Source organism: Oreochromis niloticus, linkage group LG20 (genome assembly GCF_001858045.2).
Source record: "Oreochromis niloticus isolate F11D_XX linkage group LG20, O_niloticus_UMD_NMBU, whole genome shotgun sequence".
In the NCBI taxonomy this organism is placed as follows: Eukaryota; Metazoa; Chordata; class Actinopteri; order Cichliformes; family Cichlidae; genus Oreochromis; species Oreochromis niloticus.
In genome coordinates, this window is record NC_031984.2 from 26211153 (window position 1) to 26233005 (window position 21853).

General features: G+C 40.7%; 1 protein-coding gene across 2 annotated transcripts in view; it reads left to right on the forward strand.

The window, feature by feature from the left end:
- mtcl2 (microtubule crosslinking factor 2) overlaps positions 1-21853 on the forward strand; it is an 86972-nt gene that overhangs the window by 17785 nt on the left and 47334 nt on the right. For both annotated transcript variants that reach the window (XM_013277643.3, XM_013277644.3), the window contains exon 4: positions 1639-1788. In XM_013277643.3, the coding sequence (XP_013133097.2) occupies positions 1639-1788 (150 nt within the window). The remainder of the gene's footprint in view (positions 1-1638; positions 1789-21853) is intronic.

Consider the following 21853-nt stretch of genomic DNA (forward strand, 5'->3'; position numbering starts at 1 on the left):
TACCTTTTACAGTGTTCGGTGCGATATCATACTTTGTACAGACATTTTTTATGAAAGAAATGCTAAAAGTCTTGATTCGAGTGTTTGTGTGTTACTGCTGCTGACACTGATAATTTTGGGGGTTGTATATTTTATTTTTGCTGTCGGTTTATTCCCCTTTTTATCCTGAAACAACAAACAAACAACAAATGCATGAATGTGAATGAATATGGGACAACAGAAAAACAGCCAGTGACATCAGTAAATTTCATACTTCATTTTCAGACCTGTCGATATTGATCAATATCAATACCAATCATCAGCTGATATACATTGGGCCCCTATGCAAACTCTTAACTGGTTGTGTAAAGACTATGACGTGAATACTGAATACAGTGTTTCAGGATGATGTCGGTGTTTAATTTTGTGTATTGTTTCCCCAAAACACATTGAAGAACCAGTTTGACCTGATCTGTGTTGAACATTTGGACATCAGGACTTGTTGTTTTTCAGACAGCAAAACGCTGCTTAATTCAGCTTCATGCCATGCAGGTTCGCAAACTAGGCAAATTCAGTTTCTTTAACTCACCTCATTTTGGCAGTTGTTCTGATTTTTAATACTGTAACAGCATAATAGCTGTGCTAAAACCGCAATGCAGTTGTCTCATGGGATTTTTAATTTTTTTTCCCCCCAGCTGCTGGTGTCGACTTTAGTGTCACTCTCTGACATTAGAAACTTTTAATGAATAACTGCCCTCGGGCTTTGGTGGTGGGGGAGGCGGTCGGGGGTGGGGGGCACAATCAGACTTTCATAAGATCATTTTATGTATAAAAGATCAGTTCCTGCTCGGCTGGTATTAATTATCTTTTCTGGTATTATTATTGAAAAAAAATCCCCTCATCATTGTCACCAAGTAGTGCCTGTATAAACTTCCTCCTGATGTACAATACACTCTTAAGTCTCAGCCTAAATAACAAGTATTTAACTGGTTCTTTTTTTTTTCTAGCACTATTTTAATAACATTTCTGATATTTGCATAGCCCAGATGTTTGTTTTTACCTAAACAGAGATTAATAACATAAAAAGTAATCTCCCTCAGCCTTGGTGAACTTACAATCCAAGATAACAACACTCTGGGCTTCCTTTTGGAGAAAAATATTCATTTACACACACATTGCTTGAAATTATACTCTTACTCTAGATGTCTGAATTAAATGGATACGACTAAGGTTTTGCTACAGCTGAGAATATTTTAAGTACACACCACAGTATGGTTATGTCTGTAACTTTAGCTCCTTGTTAGGTGTTTCCTAGGATCATGGATCATGCCCTAATAACTTGAACAACACACTATTCATGTTATGTGGATATTGTCATTGAACTGAAATGATCCGATGAAGACGATAAGGTCTTGTAGGAGTCTACGAATGGGTCATTTTAGCATTTTAGCTAGGCAGCATAATGTTGTCATAATATCTGATAAAGAGAACAACCTGCAGGGTCCTAATATGTGTCTGTCTGCCCAAATACCTGATCGTGTTAAAAAAAATTCTGAGGCAAACAGACAGATTTCATGTATCATATTTAGATATCCTTGTAACGACTGACGCATTGAGCTAAACTCGCCAACCTCTACCCCTCCATCTTCACCCTCGCAGGTGGCAAAAGACGTGTCCATCCGTCTCCACAGCCAGCTGGACAGCGTGGAGAAGAAGAGGAGTCGTCTTGAGCAGGAGAATGAGGAGCTGAGGGTCCGCCTGCAGGATCTGGAGGTCGCTAAACAGGTCCTGCAGCAGGAGATTGACAAGGTAGGATCAAAACTTTGCATCCGAGTCAGGAGAGGCCAAGCTGGGTAGTTGGCAGACTGAACAGGGCTGTTAGATAGCATTAGTTTTGCACTGCTACTACTAAACTGTCAGCATATCCATGTTAGTGCTTTTTGGAGCTTTGCTGGTATGTGTTGGGCTAGGCTGGAGCATTTCAAACAGTAATCACCATATAGCTGATGTCTTTCCAGCAGAAGCCATGTACTGAGAAACCATTTAAAAAAGGTTTGCCTGTTGAAGTAGATTACAAGGCTACAAGTTAAGATGTGTGTTTCTTTAGGTTCAGACTTGACTAGAAATTTCATTTAAACACTGAGGTTCAGGCAGATCCCTATTTAGCCTGTCGTGGATTTTGGACCTTTGAAGAAAACTGTTTACTGTGCTCAGTTTGTCTTGAAGCCTCCAGAGAGTCTGTTCTTTTCTGGTGTTCACTTCCTTTCTGCCACTCAGCTGCAACTCAAGGGACTTTTTTGTTATACTAAGTGTAGCCAATAAAAACTGCAATGAAAAGGAAGAATAGAAACTGATGTCAGGACTCGGTGAAGTGAAAATAAACATAACAGAGTTGATGTTGCTGCCTTTTTTTTTTAATGGGAAAAAAGTACGAGTAAGTGTATTTTGCACATAGATTTGGTCTGAGAGAAGCGTAATGTGAGTGAAAAGCAGAAAATGAGGCTACAGTCCTGCGTCCAATTCCTCCCTCTTTCTGCTTATTGTCTCTTTTGCCAATGTCTAATGGTCTGATGGTCACGGCCTTGGCTCTGGACACGGTCCCTGATGTGGGTCGGGTTGGGATGGATGGCTGGGTTCCTGGCAGGGGATCTGGGTCTGTCTGCTCTGGTCTGGCTGGACTGTGTGTTCCCTTGGTACAATTGGGCGTTTGCTGTTTGTGGATTGAAGGAAGATGGCTGGGTTTCATCACCCTTCACCTGGCTGTCTTTCAGATGAAGTGTAGTGGTGCATCCACTACAGATGATATGACATGCATACATTCTGAATAGCTGCTTCTTGTCTATTATATACATTTCCCCTTGTTTTTTCTCAGCTCCTGGAGGTATCTTGTACTACTACTACAAGTTTGCAATATTGCACTATTTACCAGCCTCTATTGAACTACCATTAAATACTACTATTAAGCTGAAATGTGTGTAGCACTGTGAGATTTGATGCCACTGTACAGATGTCAAAAAATATTAGTTGAACTCCTCTAAAAAAAAGAAAAGGTTCGAACTCTGCCAGGTGAGGCTTCCACAAGTGGGGGGTGTTTAAAAATAGATGAACAGTTCTAAGTGAATTTCAAATAGCTTGCTTGCCATGCCCATCCCTAACATCCACAGTGATGGAGATGCAACACCTGAATGTCTCAGTGATTTGATTTATATTTCCAGCCCTCACCAAAGGTTTGATTTAAAGACTGGGCTTCCTTTGCATGAGTGTGTGGAATAGATTTTTACATTGTAGCAGTTTTAATTGGTAAAAGTATTATTGCTTTGTTTAATGTGCTGCAAATATGAGATGTTGTTTGAAATCTCATATTGCAGTTCGTGTTTTTCTTTACTGTAAATTTTTAAGGCTTTTCCTTCAAAACACAGGAGCTCTCGAGTCGTCTGAATAATGTAATGAGTCGTAATGAAAAAATTCACAACCCTTTGTTTTCAGTTGTCAAAATGTCAGTTTTCTATGAAGCTTAATTGTTGGCCATTAGAAATGGACACAACGGGATCCTAATCTTGTTGCTATGAAATTTGTTTTTTTTGAAAAAACCTTCCCTTGGAGTTATAATTGCCATACTCGGTTTTCTTTTTTTATGCACAGGCTTTAATGTTTTACTTTTTACAATCAAAAGATCCTGATAGTTTCTGGTCTTTGGAGAAAGCTTTCAGCCATCTGAAGCAAAATAGCCCATTGGCTATTGTATTATGTCACCAAACACTCACTAAAGCAGAGCTACAGAGTCTCACCAAGTGGAAAGTACCATGGTTATTTCTAACCTAGCACAGCAGGCTGTTGGATGCCTGATGTGCAGATGAACTAACATGGTTTCATAAGCTGTGTTTTGGGACTGCTGTGCAGAGTCATGCTAACCCTTCAGTGAAGGGAGTTCTTCACATAGCTGATGTGATTCAGAGAGCTGTGTTTGTGTGCATGTTCATCCACAAAGGAATGTCTCACTCATCTGTGTTTCACCTTCGACTGCACAGTACAAACACAAGAATTCAAGTACATCCCAGAAAGGAAAGAGATAAGAGCGGCCGCCTTTCAGAGAGCGATAAAATATACACAGATATGCACAAAAAAATAACACGGTAAAGATAAACACACTGGACAGAAAGGGATTTAACCACACAGACTGGAGTACATGCAGTCAGGAAAGGCCTTGGTATTTCACAGCTGTAAATGAAGTTTGTGAATTATTGATTGTGTGGTGACTGCAGCCCACGGTCTGCACTGATATCGATATTCTTTAAAAAGAAGAGGTGTGAGGTGCACTGGCTAGACCTTTACTGTGCTGCTGCTGCTGCTGCAGGCCATCAATACCAAACTGGAAACTGGAGGATTAGTTTCTGTAGAGTAACAGTTTTAATGATTTAGCTACAAAAACAGAAGTAATGTCAATTAGAAACAGACAAACATGTAATCTGATTGTTACATCTCGTTTGAATTGTCATTATTCTTTCTTAGTTTTTGCTTTATATGTATCATGTGTTGCTATAAATTGTAAAAACTATACATTAGAGGTTGGACTTATAGGTAGGTTTCTGTATGTGCATGTTTCTGTATTATATTAATATAATAAAAACACATTTTTAGCAATCATTGTCAACATGCTTATAGGCTGCTATCATTTTTAGTTTGCCAGTTGCAGAGCGGAAAACATAATGATAGAAAAAAGCACCGCTGTTGCATGTCAGCTTTATATTATCACTGCCAAATCTTCTCTTATATGCTAGTTTTTGGCAGTTGTGCATTAGGTGCATTCACATTGTTTGTTAGTTGCAGTATTTTACTAATATGTTTGTAACATATTAGTTTCAGACTGCAAGTTATGCCTCTTTTATGACGTACTTGATACTTAATCACAGCAGGTTTGGATGGTGCACTAGTGCTATTATGTTAGCCATTTGGTCACTTGAAGGTCAAGATCTGCCATATTTTAGAAAACTATGTCAATTTTGATATAGGGAACAATGTCATTTATAGATTCATACAGACTTCATTAATCCCGCACTGAAGAAATCCAGATTATAATTTATTTTATTTATAAAGAGTGACAAATTTCTCAAACCCTTTGGTCCAAACCTCCAAATGTCAATTTGGGTTGAAAAGGCCACATCATAATATTTCCATCATTTTCATAATTACATACAGAAAAGCCTTGTCTTGATTCAATCTGTGCATTTTTGTGGACAAATTAAATCGTTCAGTTTGTCTCCTATCTTATGTATTTTTAAAAAATTGTTCATGTAAAAGTTAAGTAAGAATTATAATAGTTGCTAGAGTCTGATTGATGTAGGAGTTTTAAGACTTTTTTTTTTATCAATAGTTGATTTAAAACTCTGATATTACATGAGCCAATATTTTCTTTTTAATTCAGATAAAACAAAAACAACAGATTTCCCCATTACAGATTTGTTACACATAGTTTTTTATTATTATTTATTTACTATGTTCTGCCCAAATCTGCTCAGCTCAGATGATTGTTGTGTTGGCGTCGTTCCCAATGGGGAAGTTTGCAGAGTGCTCTCTGGTGTAAAAATCAAGACTGGAATGAAACCTCACAGTATAAAGTGCCTTGAGACAACTGTTGTTATGATTTGGTGCCATATAAATAAACCTGAAGTAAACCGAATTGAAAAAAATCCTTTGAAGGGTCGCGTCCAGAAGGGCGTCCAGTGTAAAAACTGGAGCCAAATCGAATATGCGGATGCATCCATTGCAAATATAGGAATAGCTGATAGTTAATTATCAGTTGTTATAAATATCAATACTAATAGATCGGAAAGTAGATAATATTGGTTGATATTACTGACCTGGCGATAAATCAGTTGCCTCTCTTGTACAGATGTATACGCACTGTTAGACAAACACGCATAAAACACAATTAATTTAGTCAAGCAAGCAGAAGGGCAATGTTTTCTCTCATTCATTTTCTCCGCCCTTGTTTTCCTTTACCCTCATCCCTCTCTCACAGCCCAGCTCTCCCCTCCCCTCCTCCATTGCGCCTCTGCTCTCCTCCTGCATCTCCCCATTTGTTATCACCTTCTATTCTTCCTGCCTCCCTCCCTCCTCTCCTGCTGCTCCCATAGAGACGCAGAGGAATGCTGATGCGGGGATTTCTTTTTCCATCTCTCTCCTCTCTCCCTCAAAATCTCTCCTCTGTCCATCTCCTCCTGCTCCTCCTACTCAAGCCAGTCCGCCCCCTCTCCCTCCTTCATACCAAAGCCCTCACTCCCTCGCTCACTCATACCTCGCCTTTTTTGTCTCGTTTCCTCCCCTCCTCTGCTGCTGCCATCTTCCCTTCCCTCTCCAAAACCCATCGATCCAATCCAGCTGCTTGACCTTTGACAGAGGCAAGGTCGGATATGATGAAGGGAGGAGTGGGTTAGAGTTATCGGATGTTAGGGAAGGATTGATTGAAGGAATGGAAGAAAGAAAAAAAATCATGGTTAAGAAGACAATAAAGCTGAGGTTGCAAGAGACTCTGTCTTTTTAATGCAAGCCAGCCTGTCATTCAACCAGAGACCTTCTTTCATTTTACTTTCCTTCACACTTTCTTTACGTCTTCTTTGTAACAATCAACAGAACAAGCAGCTCTTGTTTCTGGTCAATACCATTTATGCTGTCTGGATGTTGCCATTCAGTGAGTCACTGTATTCACTGTAAATAGGTACTATCATTATAATAACACCATTTTACCGAATTTTAGTGAGTTTCTGTTTCGCTTAGTGAAGGGCAAAGGTGAGACGGATGAGAAGAAATAAAAGGACACTGACCTTGTAATGCAGATATCAGCAGATCAACTTCTGATACTGCCTGGAAGTATTTTGCAGTAACAGCAGATCTGTCTGTTGGTTTAGGCCAAGGTATAAATCTAAAGTTTTGCCACCCTGGATAATACTCAATTCTTTATTGGCTCTTTTTTGATAAGGAATGTATCCATGTTGCAGTGCTGCTGTGCTCCTAGCACCAATCCAGAGCTGTCTTTGTTCACAGAGTGCAATACAAGCTGACCAAAAAAAACAGAAGCTCCTTTTCCAGCCATGGCCACGCTGCCCCAAGCTGCTTAAACACAAAGGAGCAACATAAAGCTGAAGGTGAAAGATGAAGAGGTAGACAGACGGGAGGGAGGTGAAGCTGGGGGATACAAAGCAACATAGTTGGTTTATTTGTTGGTTGGCTGAACCTGTATGTTGGAAGAAAAGAAGAAGACATAAAACAAAGAAATTATGGAAAGGAGGATAAAGAAGAAGAAATTAGGGCAAAAAATACTGACAGAAAGAGGAAAAAGGAGATGATGAGGAGGGGGAATATACCGTGTGGGTGGGGTCTTGTAAGGAGGGCTGGCAGTGGAGGAGATAACAGCCTTAATTGGAAAAAAAATCCTCAGTGACTGGAGGGTGAAGAGAAAAATGTGGCATGTCATTTCTCTTTCTGGTGCTTGTTTTTATTCATTGTGCATTTCTCTCTCTCTTTCTTTCTCTAATTGTTTCTTCCTCAGATTTACCCGCACACACCATTACCTCTCTGCATGTGGTTAAATCCCACGTTTCCCTTGAAGGTCGTTCAGCAGGGATCATACTCCCTTTCTGTGAGAGTGTGTGTGTGTCTGCATATGTGCATATGAGGGTTCAGAACCTGTCAGTTGATGGTGGTAAGGGGACTTCTGTGTATATGGGGACCTACACATGTATATAGTTGATATGTTTTCTGTCTGGCTTTATTAAATATAACTAAATATAGTAACAGGTAAGAATGTAATTGAATTTTGAAGGAGAAGCAGAGTGGTAAGTACTTCTAATCACAGCCTGTTTGTTTCAGTCCTGTAGGGCTGTTTCCTTTTTGTTACTTTTAAATGGCCCTCTCCACTCACTCTCTCTAATTCCCCACTTACTGCTGAAGGAAACTGTTCCCTGTTATTCCTGTCTTTCAGGAAGTGCTGCCTATTGTTTGCAGGGAGTTGAGGGATGTAAGGCAGGGGTAGCCAGAGACTTTGGAGTGTGCATTTGTGCCTGTATGTGAGTCGACATGTTACTGGGGATGTATTTGTGTCAATAGCAGCCTAATATCCTAAATTTTAGTTTTTTGCTTCAAGTTAACCTAAAACACTTGTGGAAACAGTAAAGCATCCAGCAGCACTATATTAATAACACATGTTAGTCATTTTTTAAAACGTATTTATTTACTTTTCCATACCAAACAAGTCATGACACTCCATGTCAGGCCAACAATGAGAGCTGTGTGTTGTCTTCAGGGACACAAGTGTTGTTAAATGGGTCAGAGCATCAAAGTGGTCCACATTTGAACTTATCTGGGTCAGAGTGATTGATTAAGGTGAAGACGGGCTTAGTAGAACTGAGAGAGAAATCAGTCACATAACCCCACTTCACACCTGAAACAGGGTAGTGTGTGTGTGTGTGTGTATATGTGTGTGTACATGTTTAGACATCGTTGTGAGGACAGAAAACTGGCATACTGTTATATTTATGGGGACCAACAGTCACTTATGGAGACAAAGTGCCTGTCCCCATTAGTTTGAGGGCATTTTTGAGGCTCAAAATGTGGTTTTAGCGTCAGGTTTACAATTAGGTTATGGTTATGGTTAGGCTAAGGGTCAGGGTTAGGCATTCATTTTTGATGGTTAGGGTTAGGGTAAGCGGCTAGGGAAAGCATTGTGTCAATGAGATGTCCTCACTAAGATATGAAAACGAGTGTGTGTGTGTGTGACTTAAGGAAGACAATGAGATGAAGAAAAGTTTTGGTGAACACTTTCAAAAAAAGAGTAAAATGACAGGCGATGACAGTCTTTCTGTGAGTGAGGAAACCTGGTTACAGTGTGTCAGGATGCTGCACAGCGTAACTGAGTTAGAGCATAACACAAGACTAGAGCGACATGAAGAAAAGCAAAGAGACTGAAAGTAAAAGGGAAGAGAGAGGAAGAGAATCGAAGTTCAGAGGAGTGACAGGTGAGAGAATGAGGAATGGAAAGAGATAAAGGGAACAAAAGAGGGAATGGTTTTTGATTGTGAATGGTAGACAAGACTGCTGTTTAAAAATGCAAACAAAAGCGAGTGATATCGTGAGAGAAGAAGAGAGGAAAAGTGGGACAGGGGAGACAACATAAAAAATATTAAAAAAACATATAAAAAACAGAATCACTGCAGTCCAGGCACACGGGTTCAGGCGGTGTCAAACCCGTATATGAAATAATCCACCATTCCGACTTTGCCTTGCACTTTCCATTATGGCAGGTGGTGCTAATGTACGGCAGTATTGCATAATTTTTATAACTGTACTGGACAAAAATGTGCTTTGTGAGGGCGTAAAGACTTTCAGCGACTAGTGACTTTCAGCTTTTGTGCCGCATGTTAAGAAATATCCTCAAGGTGTTGATGTGTATAAGAATGGGTTGGATGAAATTAACATCAGGCTGATGGATGCTCAGAAAACACAACACCTCTGGCCATCACAGCTATTGGTGGGAAGAAGGCATAAAAAATGGATAAAAAGAGAAAGGAAGAGGAGACGAGGGAACATAGGAAGGGGAATTTTGCCAGAAGGGTTTCTAGGTCGATGGGAACTTCACTGGTACCAGTGGGACAGACAGAAGTCACCCGCACAAACACACACAAACACACATACACAGAGAAAGAGAGTGATACATTTGTACTCATTCACATACACACACACATATACTCCTCCCTTCATCATGTTCTCTGGGAACTCAAAGCCCTTATAGGCACACACACACACACACACACACACACACACACACACACACACACACACAGAAAGAACGAGAGAGCAGTACAAGGGCGAACAAAGAGTAATGGCCTGAATCACTGCTTCTCCCTGTATATCACACAGACAGCCACAGCTGGGCACTGCATACTGACTGAGGGATGAACACTTTTACACTGTGTTGTTTAAAGTTACTGGCAGAATTATAGTAGTGCTAAAGGACTTCGCTAATTACATAATGCAGATAGGGTTTTTGCTCAACTAGCAAGTATCATCACCATTATTATTATTATAATTATTGTTATTATTATTATTAAAGCAACTTCTGTGTAAAACAGTGTGTTTCAGCATGCAGATTACACTGGAAGTAAGAGACATACCCAGTAAACTGCAACCAAGTGCATGTGTGTGTATTTGTGTATGCAAAAAGGTGTTATTCATGGTGGTGAATAATGTGACTGTAGGTCTCTTAAAAGAATTAGCTATCGTAAGCAGGAACCAGCACTTGCTTTGAAATGTTTGAAAAATCTCCCATTGTTTAAAATCCAAACACTTTATAGCTGCACGGCCTGTCATCATTCCCCCACCATCATCCAATCAATTTCAGATTAACTTTTTTGACAGTATCTCACTCGCTCGGGGGGAGATCAGAGCTAACATGACTTCTCTTCGCTTTGACGCTTTTATAAACTGATGATTAGCATTGTGTTCATCTCCGCCTGCCTGCTCCACCCCTTCTTTAGTGCCAATATTTGTGTTGCATTTTTCAACAGTGGAGCATCTTTTAGGGGCCCGTAGGGGGTGCAGAGGTAATTTCATGCCTCAGTAGATGTAACATGAGTCTGTCTGAAGATACCCCTGCGCACTGAAGGGCAGAGAGCTGGTCGAGTCACGGATTGAGACGCTGGGAGATGACTGGGGAGCAATAACACTGTAAACACTCAAGAGGGAAGGGGAAGAACAGAGGACTGGAGGGCAGAAAGAAGGAGGGAGAGAGGGTGGATAAATGTCAGGACAAAAGAGGGAGGGGATGAATTTGTAGCTGCCGTTCACTGAGAGAAACCCCGCAGGGGGCTCAAGCTGGAGAAGAACACCACAAACAGGCCAGTAATGCTTAAATCACATTTACATAGTTGTAGAATTCTAGATGATGTCTTCATAGTTCTTGTTTTGTTCAAAAATTTCAACTTAAATTAATAGATGGTCAGAGTAGTTGTCCAGATCGGCTGGCTCAGTGGAAAGATGTGCTGATAGCCTGGCAGCTGTTCTCCGCTCAGCAGTGAGAGAAGAAACAAAGAACGGGAAAAAGGAGTCAGGAAAAGGCTGTTTTCTGACCTGCATTTCAGATCGGCTGAGTGCCTTTAAAAGCTGTTGTAAAATGCCCGATAAGTGCTCACCTTTGACTTCAGGACACCTTTTTTCGAGTGCTAATGCATCACCAGAAAATGACCGCTGCGTCACCTCATTCAGATGTATTCTGTACTTCTTTAAAACGTTACCAAAAGTTACCAAAGCAAAAAAAAAAAAGTTTTGCAAAATGATCAAACCTTTTGGAACTACAAAGACGAGCGAAATCAACATCCGTGAAAAATAACCAATATTGATGGTAGTATGTGACTCACGCTGCTGGTTTATAGTCAGCAAGGACACGAGCAACTACAGCTCAAATGTTAGAAAATGTCAAATATAATTATTATTACATTTTTCAGCAGAAGGTAAGTAGTTGAATGTTTCCCTGAGAGCAGCAGATGGTCACATTATTAAGAACAATTCTGTAAATATCAGAAGGTTAAATATCACTGTCACTAGCATAGAACAGCACTATTCATCTACTCAAACATTGTCACAGTAGAACGTATATTATTATATATGCACATATTGATACTGGGCCTATGCTAACTGTGCTTTGCAAGTTCAAACAAATGCAGAAAACCCCAAAGTATCAAATGAAACACCTTTAAAGCCAATGTAGCTGTGCTGTCTCTCATGCTTTGATATCATTTATGTTCTGTGTCATTTAAATCTAGTTTTCTTTGCTTTTTTCTAACCCTCTAAAGTCTAAGCCATGCGTGCTAACCCTAATCCCACACTCACTTTGGGAGAGCAGCATCAAATTGTGCTTTGCAATGTCAAACTAAAACAAATACCTGAATCCCAAATATCTACTGAGAGGATCTAAAATATAACACTAAATGTGATCCTTGTCATAAAACACCTAAACAGCTTATGTGTTATTCAGAGTAAGATATATACACAAGACAGACAACATAAGCATGGGTATTTTGCTGGATTTAGTCTGCTTTTGTAGTGTAGGACTGTCAATAAATCCATATAACTGCACTGTTAGGATTAAAAACCGGAACATAGTTTGGAGTCTGCACTTTCGACACACAGTGAAGCCAATACTCAGCGAGGCTGCGTCTTGCTGCTTTAAATTGGTCACGTAATTTGGACTCCAGTGGGTTAGATTGTGTCCAACATTTGGATATTTTCAGAAAGAATGAATGTTTTTTTTTATATAAAAGTGGCCAAATTCCTGCTTAAATATTAAGAAACAGTTCAGGAATTCACCTTACATTTGTCTGTATGACATGTGGTTTATTATTTGGCCCCTATAACTGAAGAACAGTATGTAATAGTTAATGCGCTCATCTGTATGTATACAAAGGAAAAGCCAAATGAAATGAGGTGGGAGGTGAGACTGGAAGAATGAATAGGAAATAGCCTGCGGACACACACTGTACACAGACAGGACAAAGAATAGAGCAGGTGGATGATGGAGGGGAGGAGGGATGCTGCCTGTCTCGAACCCATTAAAAGGTTTCAAGCTGCTAAAGGCTGACTGGAGTGCAGATTATCTCACCTGTGGGGACGAACTGGGGTTGGCTGAAGAGGCTCCGCTCTGGTCTCTGGGGAGGACCATTGTATCTGGAAATGCAACACATTCACACCAACACACGCACACAAAGCAGGGTTTACTTGCTGTGTGTGCGTTCTGTTGCGGTCATATTTGTGTAGTGTTAGTGTGATGATTTATTGATTGTCTCATATGGGGGCTATATAAATCCAACGTTTCCCCCTGTGATTTCATTGTGCACTCTACTTTCCCATAAGTGCGAGTGTTTCCAACCACCTTTTTTAAATTTATGTCGAAGTCTACTTTTGTGAGTGTTAGCCGTCTAAATGTGCGTCGCATTAGACTGATGCCGAGCAGCTCGCGGCTCATGAATTACACATAAATTATGTGTCCTGATGTCAGTGGTAATTTGCTCAGCAGTGCGTTATGCTGCTACCGAACGCCAACTCTGCCGTCTGAGTACAGTTATAGGATGACTAAAGAAGCTGAAGGCGTGTGTATGCATGAATCTATATCTGGTAGAGTTGTGAGTTTGGGATTTTGCTTCTAATTAAATGCCAAGTGTTGATTATTTTCACCTAACGGGACCGTTTTCACACATTTGGTGTGTAAGTTGCGTTGACACGTTGCATGCGGAAAAGTACAGGTTGCTGAAGGCTCTTTAGCTTCCTATTGTGCATAATGATCGCTATCACACCATCATAGTTACTGGGAAACACATGAAGGGACATACAGTGTAATATAAAATGAGTGAAAGTGCACAGACAAGCTGTTCAAGGCCAACATGATGCCACTCTCACAACCGCTGTCTAAACTGTCTTAGTTTAGCATATTGACAACCGGTGTACCACATACCCACCTCAGTGTGTAGATCTAATCTTTCATTGGCACAAAAGCAAAAATAGATAGTGGGATGTTTGCATGATTTACACCAATGCAGAATTTCTTTCCAAGGTTTTTCAGTCAGGATTAAATCGGTTCACTTGGCAGGAAGTCAAAAGGTCTGGAGCTATAAGAGCAGAATAAACTTTACCTGCCTTCACTGGCAGTGTGATTGCTTTTATTGATGGTTTGGGTTTTTTGTGTGCGTGTGGAAACGTTACAAAGTTGTCACATCCTAAAAGGCCGGATTATTTTTCACATTGCCTGTTTCTTCCATTTTTTTCTGTCAGGAAATGGATTAGACACAAAACCCTTTCTCTCTGACATTTCAGAATTTTTCCAGCGTCACAGAAATAAAAACCTCTTTGAATGGCTGTTAATCTGCTCCACAGACCCTGCTGCAGCTTCAGCCTGTCTGTGGTTTTGCTGCTGGGATCTCAGTGTTCAGTAGATAAACTGGCTGGAGGTAGGCTAACTTGCGCGGAGCCGAATCGATAAAGGCATTTAAATTTTTAAAAGGATAGAGTGCCTTAAAATTTAATGGCATCACCCTGTGCTAAGTGAAAGGCTGTGGTTTCTGATGAGCTTCTCTGTGGAAGAAGAACCAAAACACCCGATACGCTAGATTTCTTGTTCGGTAGTGCTGCGGTATGATCGTAGCTGAAGTCCAGTCGATAGCCAGTCATAGTGAGGTTATTAATAATTACACTGTCTGACTCATGGAATGATTTTTAAAGCCCCTGTTTAAAAATAAATAAAAACAGATTGTGGTGATTTGCAAATAACTCAAATGCTTCATGTAATTCATAATATTACAGACAACAGAATCTTAATATTAAAACTGAGGAGTGTGTAATACTGTAATAGATTACTTCATCACTTTGTAAGGATTTGATGACTGAGCAGACCAGTCGCTGTAGCTTTGAAACCCAAAAAAGTTCTCCTGTTCTTCGAGTTTAGTCATTCAATACTGGATTTTTAAGGCTGATACAGATTTGAAAGAAATATGAATGCTGTTTATTGAATAATGTCAGTACATCTAGACTGATATTAAGTAACTACAGTAAGTTCATATTGACCAAGATATTGGCTTGGTTTATTTATTTGTCTCGTTCCAATTAGTAGCAATGGGAAATTTTCCTAAATGCAACTGAGATCAAGAACAAGAAGTCAAGGAAATGTATATTTGTATTTACTTTTGGCGGGCATTTTTCACCTTCATCAGAGTGGCAGCAGTTAAAAGTAGGAATGAAAAGAAGGGGTCTGCTGCCGTTTGCCATACGGTCGTCTGCTTGACCAGTGAGCTAAACTGTCCATATATTTCATTTTTGTATCTTTATTTGGTGTGGTCATCCATCTCTGCTGGTCTTTTAATGCATGCGTGACCTGTCCAGGGTATACCTCAGCTTTCACCCATTGCCAGCTGCAGACTGCAGCCACTCTAAGCTAGACAAGCAGCTTGGAAAATGGAGAAGTTGAATGTTTTGTATTAGCAGATGGCCCTCCAAGGGCCATGAATGAACAAAGAGGGAACAAAAGCTCCAGTTTAAACCTTTTCGGCAGAAATCCACAGGCTTCTCAGTCCTACCCCCAGCGTCTGATTGACAGCTGGGGAATGCATCGCAGAATGCATGACAGACACGCAATAACCAAAACAAACATGGATTATGTAAAAATGTAGTAAAATGAGTCTGAGGTTTTCTTAGCTGCAAGGACTTGGCTCAAGATACAGTGTTTAAAGTGTTTATTGCCCGGGGCTGAGAGGTCCGTATAGTATCTATTGGATGATGAATGTGGAGGTTTGGTGCTGATGCATATAAATGGGAGCTCTGCTGGGTATTGACGTCGTTCAGCCGTGGCTGCGTGAAACCACAGCGAGGAGATTAACATGGCTGCACACATGCAGGTAGGGTTACAAGGAGTGTGTGTCTCTTTTGTTCCTAAGATCCATCCATTCCCCCCCAAAACCTCTCTGTGCCCTTTCTTTCTCCCTCTTCTTCTCTTGCTGTTGTTTCCCTCCCTCTTTCTCCTCCCTTTCTTTCCACCTCTCCCCCCTTCTCTACATCGCCCTCTTCCTGCTTCCCGGGTGACATCATCACGGCGCTGCCAGGCCTTGTTGTGATGTGGAAGTGGAGACGTGGAAAATGAATAGCTGGCACCTCCCGCTGATGATAGTCTGGCTGCACCGCGGTTACTATGGTGACATAGCCTGTGTCATGTGTGTTGCTATGGTTACCCTGCTACCGTGATGTCCCACAGCAGCTGTAAGCCTGGCAGGGAAAGCTCTGTACTCGGATTTGTGATTGTTTGCCATCAGAAATGCAGGACAATTATAAGACCTGAATTTTCTTTAATATAAAATGATTAATTAGACAGATTAAAAGGTTTTCCCATTTAAATTGATGATGTTTGTTTAATGTGTTTTTAATGACAGTTTAAGTGGTTCCACTATATGCAGAATTTAAAGGGACAGTTGGTCAAATTCACTCTATTTCTTTTTTTTCCTGGATGTGGCTTTGTCACTCTAGCTTTGAGAATGTCTTTCCACAGTCAATAGTCAATATGTCATACTACTAAACTGCACAGTTCTGACGCGAGGGCCTTGAAAGTGACATCCAGCAAGATGTAAACAGTTTTAGCATCTCCAAGTTAGTTAGCTTCATTTGACTGGTGGGTGTAGATAGGAGAAAAAACATGTTCATGACATTTTCACATGAAGGTCACCCGTTGTGCATTTTATCTCTTTATTTATTTAATTTGTTTATTTATTTTGAGTCACCTGGTCATGATTTCTAGACGGAGGAATTGCTGAGTTTTCCTAAATATATTTCTGCCATGGAAAGTGAAGTTTGAAGTTCCTTGATTATATTCAGAGAAGGCAGACAATCAGTATCTCCAGTGCTGCTTAATGCAGCGGTCCCCAACCTTTTTTGCCTCACGGACCGGTTTATGCCCGACAATATTTTCACGGACCGGCCTTTAAGGTGTCACGGATAAATACAACAAAATAAAACTAGTACCGGTACCGAAAAAAAGAAGATTTATTCATAACACACGTGAAAAGACCCAGGAAAACCAAGTTAACGATAAAAACGATAACAAAATAACGCTGAAAACCGATAAAAACCCTGAAAACCATACATTTCACACCTGAGCCTCAACCCTCGCGGCCCGGTACCAAACGACTCACGGACCGGTACCGGTCTGAGGCCCAGGGGTTGGGGACCGCTGGCTTAATGCACACCAAAATAGTCTTTGATCCAACTTTGATCTTAGGTGATCTAGACCAATGAAAGAAGTTTAACTACACCATTAAAGCATACCATGAGATACCATGAGGTATCTTAATATAAGAAAAGAAGTGCAATTTCAACCGTACACCTCGGTTCTTTTTTTTTTAACTTCGCTGGGAAACACTTCACTCTGGTATCAAAGAACCAGGGATTATGTTAAGTAACCCAAAGTTTTTCTACAAGATAAAGAAGTAAAAGAAACATGTCAGCATGACTCTTTGGGCTTAAAATTACAGAAAAGGTTGTAATAGCTCATTCCATAGGCTGTCCTGTCAATAAAAACTGTTAATTCACTGTAAATGTTTTTTTTTCCTGTAGACCCCTTGTGAAAAAAAAGAAATGTGAAAATACAGTAAGAAGTCCAAAGCTGTCCGTGGGCCAGATTGTAGTCTTTTACTGAGCCGATCCTGGAACCCGGGCCTTATGTTTGACACTCCTGATCTAGATGACTTGACTTTGATTTTCTTTAAACAAGCAGAATTTTTAATATTTTCCATAAGAGCTTTTTTTTCGTTTAATATTTGTGATCCATCAGGACTGTGGGATCACAGCTGTGGAGGAATATTCATGGGCTGTTTGACTTTTCCTTGAACTCTCTGATTGGTGATAACAGCTGTGGGATACAGTTAAAAACAACTCAAGGAAAATTGTTTTCAGTAATAGTTCAAGAATCAAATAGTAGTTTTTCATTTTTCTGTTAACTTTGTGGTTAAAATGTTTTCTGTATATCTGTATTTCCAACATGTTTCATCAGGTTGTTGGAACATCACTGCATTTCTTCTCCAGTTCTCTGCTCATTATTGGCTGCTCCCTGCAGTGACATCTTGATAAAGAAACTTGAGCTGCCGCCTCGGGGCTGTTATAAAGCGATGAGTTACATGATCTAAAAAGGATCTTCTAACATGTCTCTTCGTAGTATCTCAGTGTCAGGATTTCATAGTAAGGCCGTGTTGCATAATTCACAGTCACACACACTTGCTCATTTAGATCAGTGCTGATGTCTCGTGTTTTGACGGTTGGTACGCTCCTCACTGGCTCTCCTCTTTACTACTTTGTTTTTTAAACCTCCATTTCTGCTCTTCTGCTTTTTCTCCTTCCTGACATTTCCACCTTTAAATTAAGAACATACATAATTGGGGTTAAAGTGCAAAGTGCTTGAGATCCATGACATTCATGGACTCAGTCTCAATTTGACCATAAGTAGAAAGCTCATGCAGTTTTTCTGCTGTCTGCATTGATTTGAGATGTCTTTACTACTCAGTTTTTCCAGCCACAAATTATGCAGTCTGTTCATATCATGAAGGTCCTCACGAGCAGAAACATTTTTATCTGTCAGCTTGCCAAGTTTGGTTTAAAAAGTGAGAATAAATCTGAATCTGCTGTGTTTGGTGGTGTGAGTGTGTCTTACCCGGGAGTGGATCGATGCTGATTATATTCAAAGACATTTATCACCATCTAAAACCTCCTTGAATGCCTCACTGACTGCGGCAGGAGTAGTTTGAATATCATAACCTCTTTCTCCAAACAGGCTGCAGCATAATATTGTTTCTTTGTGATAATTAAATCGTCTCCCAAGTAATTCCTCAAACCGCTTATGAATTCTGAAATGAATGTTTGTAATATTTGCCTTCCTTAAAGCACAAGCACACAGCTTTGCATAATGCTGTTTTTGTCACTAGTGCACTTTGTTCTTGTGTGGTGTGTAAAGCCAGTAAAAGTCAAATAATAAAGCATCCACACAGAAAACTAGAGAAACTATGGGCATATTCATAGTTTTCACTTGACAGCTCCTTGGGGCAAAACAAGCCTTTCTTGGCTGCCTGCGAGTGATTTTTATCAGGTTTGTGTAGCTCAATAATAAAAACAATGTTTCAAATCACAGAGACTTTATCAGCAGATAGTTTGCTTCTAACAGATATGGATCTGCTAATGCACAAGTCCATTAGCTGTTCAACTCAATCAGTTCCTGTTTGCTCCTATGTTAACCCATCTCCATAACGATTAATGAAAGTTATTCATCCAATGGAAGGCGCTTAAAAAAACCTAATATGTGAACAATGAGTTGAGACTAAGAGTTTGCATTGTACTCTGTGTTTTTGTCATGCATTAAAAATAAGTAATGGCTTAATGCAAGAAAACGATGAGGTCAGTGTTATTGTTCTGCGATGCTGTCTTTCTCATGTTTATTTCACTGTCAAAGGTTGTGACTAATTCACTTGTAGCATAGCAGAAAGCCTTACCCAATCACCCAAGTGCACAGGCAATGTCTAATAGGGCAGAATGGAGCGGTGGGTATCTGGAGCTCGCCTGAGCAGAGAAGAGGAACTCTAATGTAATCACACACTGACTGACTGCCCGAAAGAGAAAGAGAAATAGAGGGATTATTATGTGATGACCCCACTGGTGGTATAGGGGCTGATTGTGCAACAGCCTGGAGGAAAAAGTGGCTCCAAGGGTTGGTGTGTTAAGAACTATGACAAAGATGGGAGGGGAGGGGAGAAAGAGGTGAGGAAAAAGAGGTCAATAAAAGGAAAAGATGAAAAGAAGAAAGAAATGACTGTAGCTGCATGACCTGACTTAGCAGAGCGGGCAGACGGGGCTGTGTAAGCATGTATAAGCATCCAATATGTGCTGTGTGAGTGGCGTGCGTCAGATTTAATTTCCAGAAGCGATATTTTGTTCCTGCATTCTCACTGATTCTGTACACCGGACTTCACGTTACGTGTGTTAGCAAAGTGAAAGAGCCGGGCTAAAGTATTACATGTACAATCTTGTCAGCCTGATATCGAAAACATATCAGGAAATAGATTTTACCTTCTTTTCTTCTATGCTTTCTTTCTTTCTTTCTTTTTTAGAAAAAGGGCAGTCTGAAGCTTGTGTCTGCTCTGACATTCAGCACCAGCAAACATTTGTGGGTTTCTTAAATGTTAATGTGAAAGTGTGGGGGGAAAAGAAAGAGTTCTTTGTGCTCCGCCATGTGACATCCATGCTAGAAGCAGAACTATTAGAAGTGTTTGTTTTAGCGAGCGCAGATTTAGATCTAAACAGAGCGTTTTACCAAAAGATGCTCCTGGTGTCTTCAACCGTGAAAAAAATGACCGAGGCGAAGGTGATCCAGAGAATTGGTATTTGTAAGCAGCCATTGGATGGTTTTATTGCGTTTTAGATTCCAGGTGACCAGGTGGGAATGGAAAGTTTCATGTGGTTGTTGTAAAAGGACTGAGCAGTTCTCAAACAGAAACCTGAGCCGAATAAGTTATTTGTGAAATGTTGCACAGCACCAGCTGGTATGTGACAGAGGCTACGAGCTGTCATCAGAGTTTTAAAATAACAGTATATTAGTGAAGCTATTAGCGCCTTCTTATTTCCTTGCCAAAAATACTTAGTGATGATCTGTTGCTTTCTCAGAGTTAAGTTACTTTTGGCGGAGGGTGGGTGGGAGGGTTTCTCCAGGTTTAAATCCATCATCTGGCTGGGGGCCATTCTGTGTGGAGTTGGCATGTTCTATCCAGGTACCGCAGCTTCCTCATACATTCATGGGATCGGGTTAATTGAACATTCTAAGTTGGATGTCTGCATCCATCTCTATGTGTTGGCCCCGCGATGGACAGGCGACCTGGTTAACCCTGTCTTTCGCTCTTTGCCAGCTGTGATTGGCTGATGAATGGGAGTAACTTTTATCATTTTTTGAGCTGATTTGAAGCAAAATGAGGATGTGGAAAGCACATAAAGTACTGCTAAAAGGGCAGCATGGTGGCACGGTGGTTAGCACTGTTGCTGCACAGCAAGAAGGTCCTGAGTTCAATTCCGCCATCAGGCCGGGGTCTTTCTGTGTGGAGTTTGCATGTTCTCCCCATGTTTGCGTGGGTTCCCTCCGGGTACTCCGGCTTCCTCCCACCGTCCAAAGACATGCAGCTTGTGGGGATAGGTTAATTGGATAATCCAAATTGCCACTAGGTGTGAATGTGAGTGTGAATGGTTGTCTGTCCCTGTGTGTTGGCCCTGTGACAGACTGGCGACTTGTCCAGGGTGTACCCCGCCTCTCGCCCTATGACAGCTGGGATAGGCTCCAGCGCCCCCCGCGACCCTGAAAAGGATGAGCGAAAGCGAATGGATGGATGTCCATTAAAAACAAAATGTGCTTGCACACAGCATTGTGTTTAGGAAACTGTAGGTTTAAAATTGAGACTTTGAAAGGGTGGCATGAGTTTGGTAATTTCTTTTGCAGCAAGAAAGCAGGAGAGCTTAATGTTTCGACTGTTATTAGATCAATAACCAGTACAGTATGCAATTAAAGGTTATCAAATGCTGAAAATGTATTCAGAAATGCATAAACTGAATATGCTGACTGAGTTAGTTAACAGTTAAAACCTGTGTTTTTGTAGGAGAAAAATACAGAATTTCTTTGAAACATGAGCAAAAAACCTGGACCAACATATCTGCCTCCTTTCAACAAGGAATAAAGAAATAGTGCGACTCAGGTTTGCTCCCTGGCACTGTTCTCTAAGATTTGTGGGATGGACTTCAAAAACATTTCAGACGATCCCTCCTTGAAGCTGCGCAGGTTTGCCAGGAAGTGAAATTGCCTGCCATAGCTTTAAATATGAAAGGGATCCTTTGAAAGTGTCCTCTTGCCAAGGTCAGTTTACTGCAGGTTTGTCTTCTCCTACAGAACAGAGCATATGCCGTCCTGAATGCCTGGATTCAGCTGCGTTTCGCTGATTGTCTCGTGTAATCGGGGTTAGCTGTTAGCCCACATATTGCAGGGAATTATGAGATTGGTGCAGTGCACAAGGCCAGACCATCACTGGTTAAATGGCTAATATTCACTCTGTTATAGCTCATTAACCTGAACCCTGAAGCTTGCTGCGGAGAATCACTTTCTGTCTCAGAGGCAGTCTTGTTATATGAGCGTCCAGGCTGAGGAGGCAGTTATTGTTAAAATGTGCAAAACCAACTAAAACCTGTTGAGGAGTCATCCGCTTATTTATTATTTCAAAGTTATTATAAATGGTCTAATGGTCTGCTTCCAAATTAGGCTCTGGGCGCTCTCATA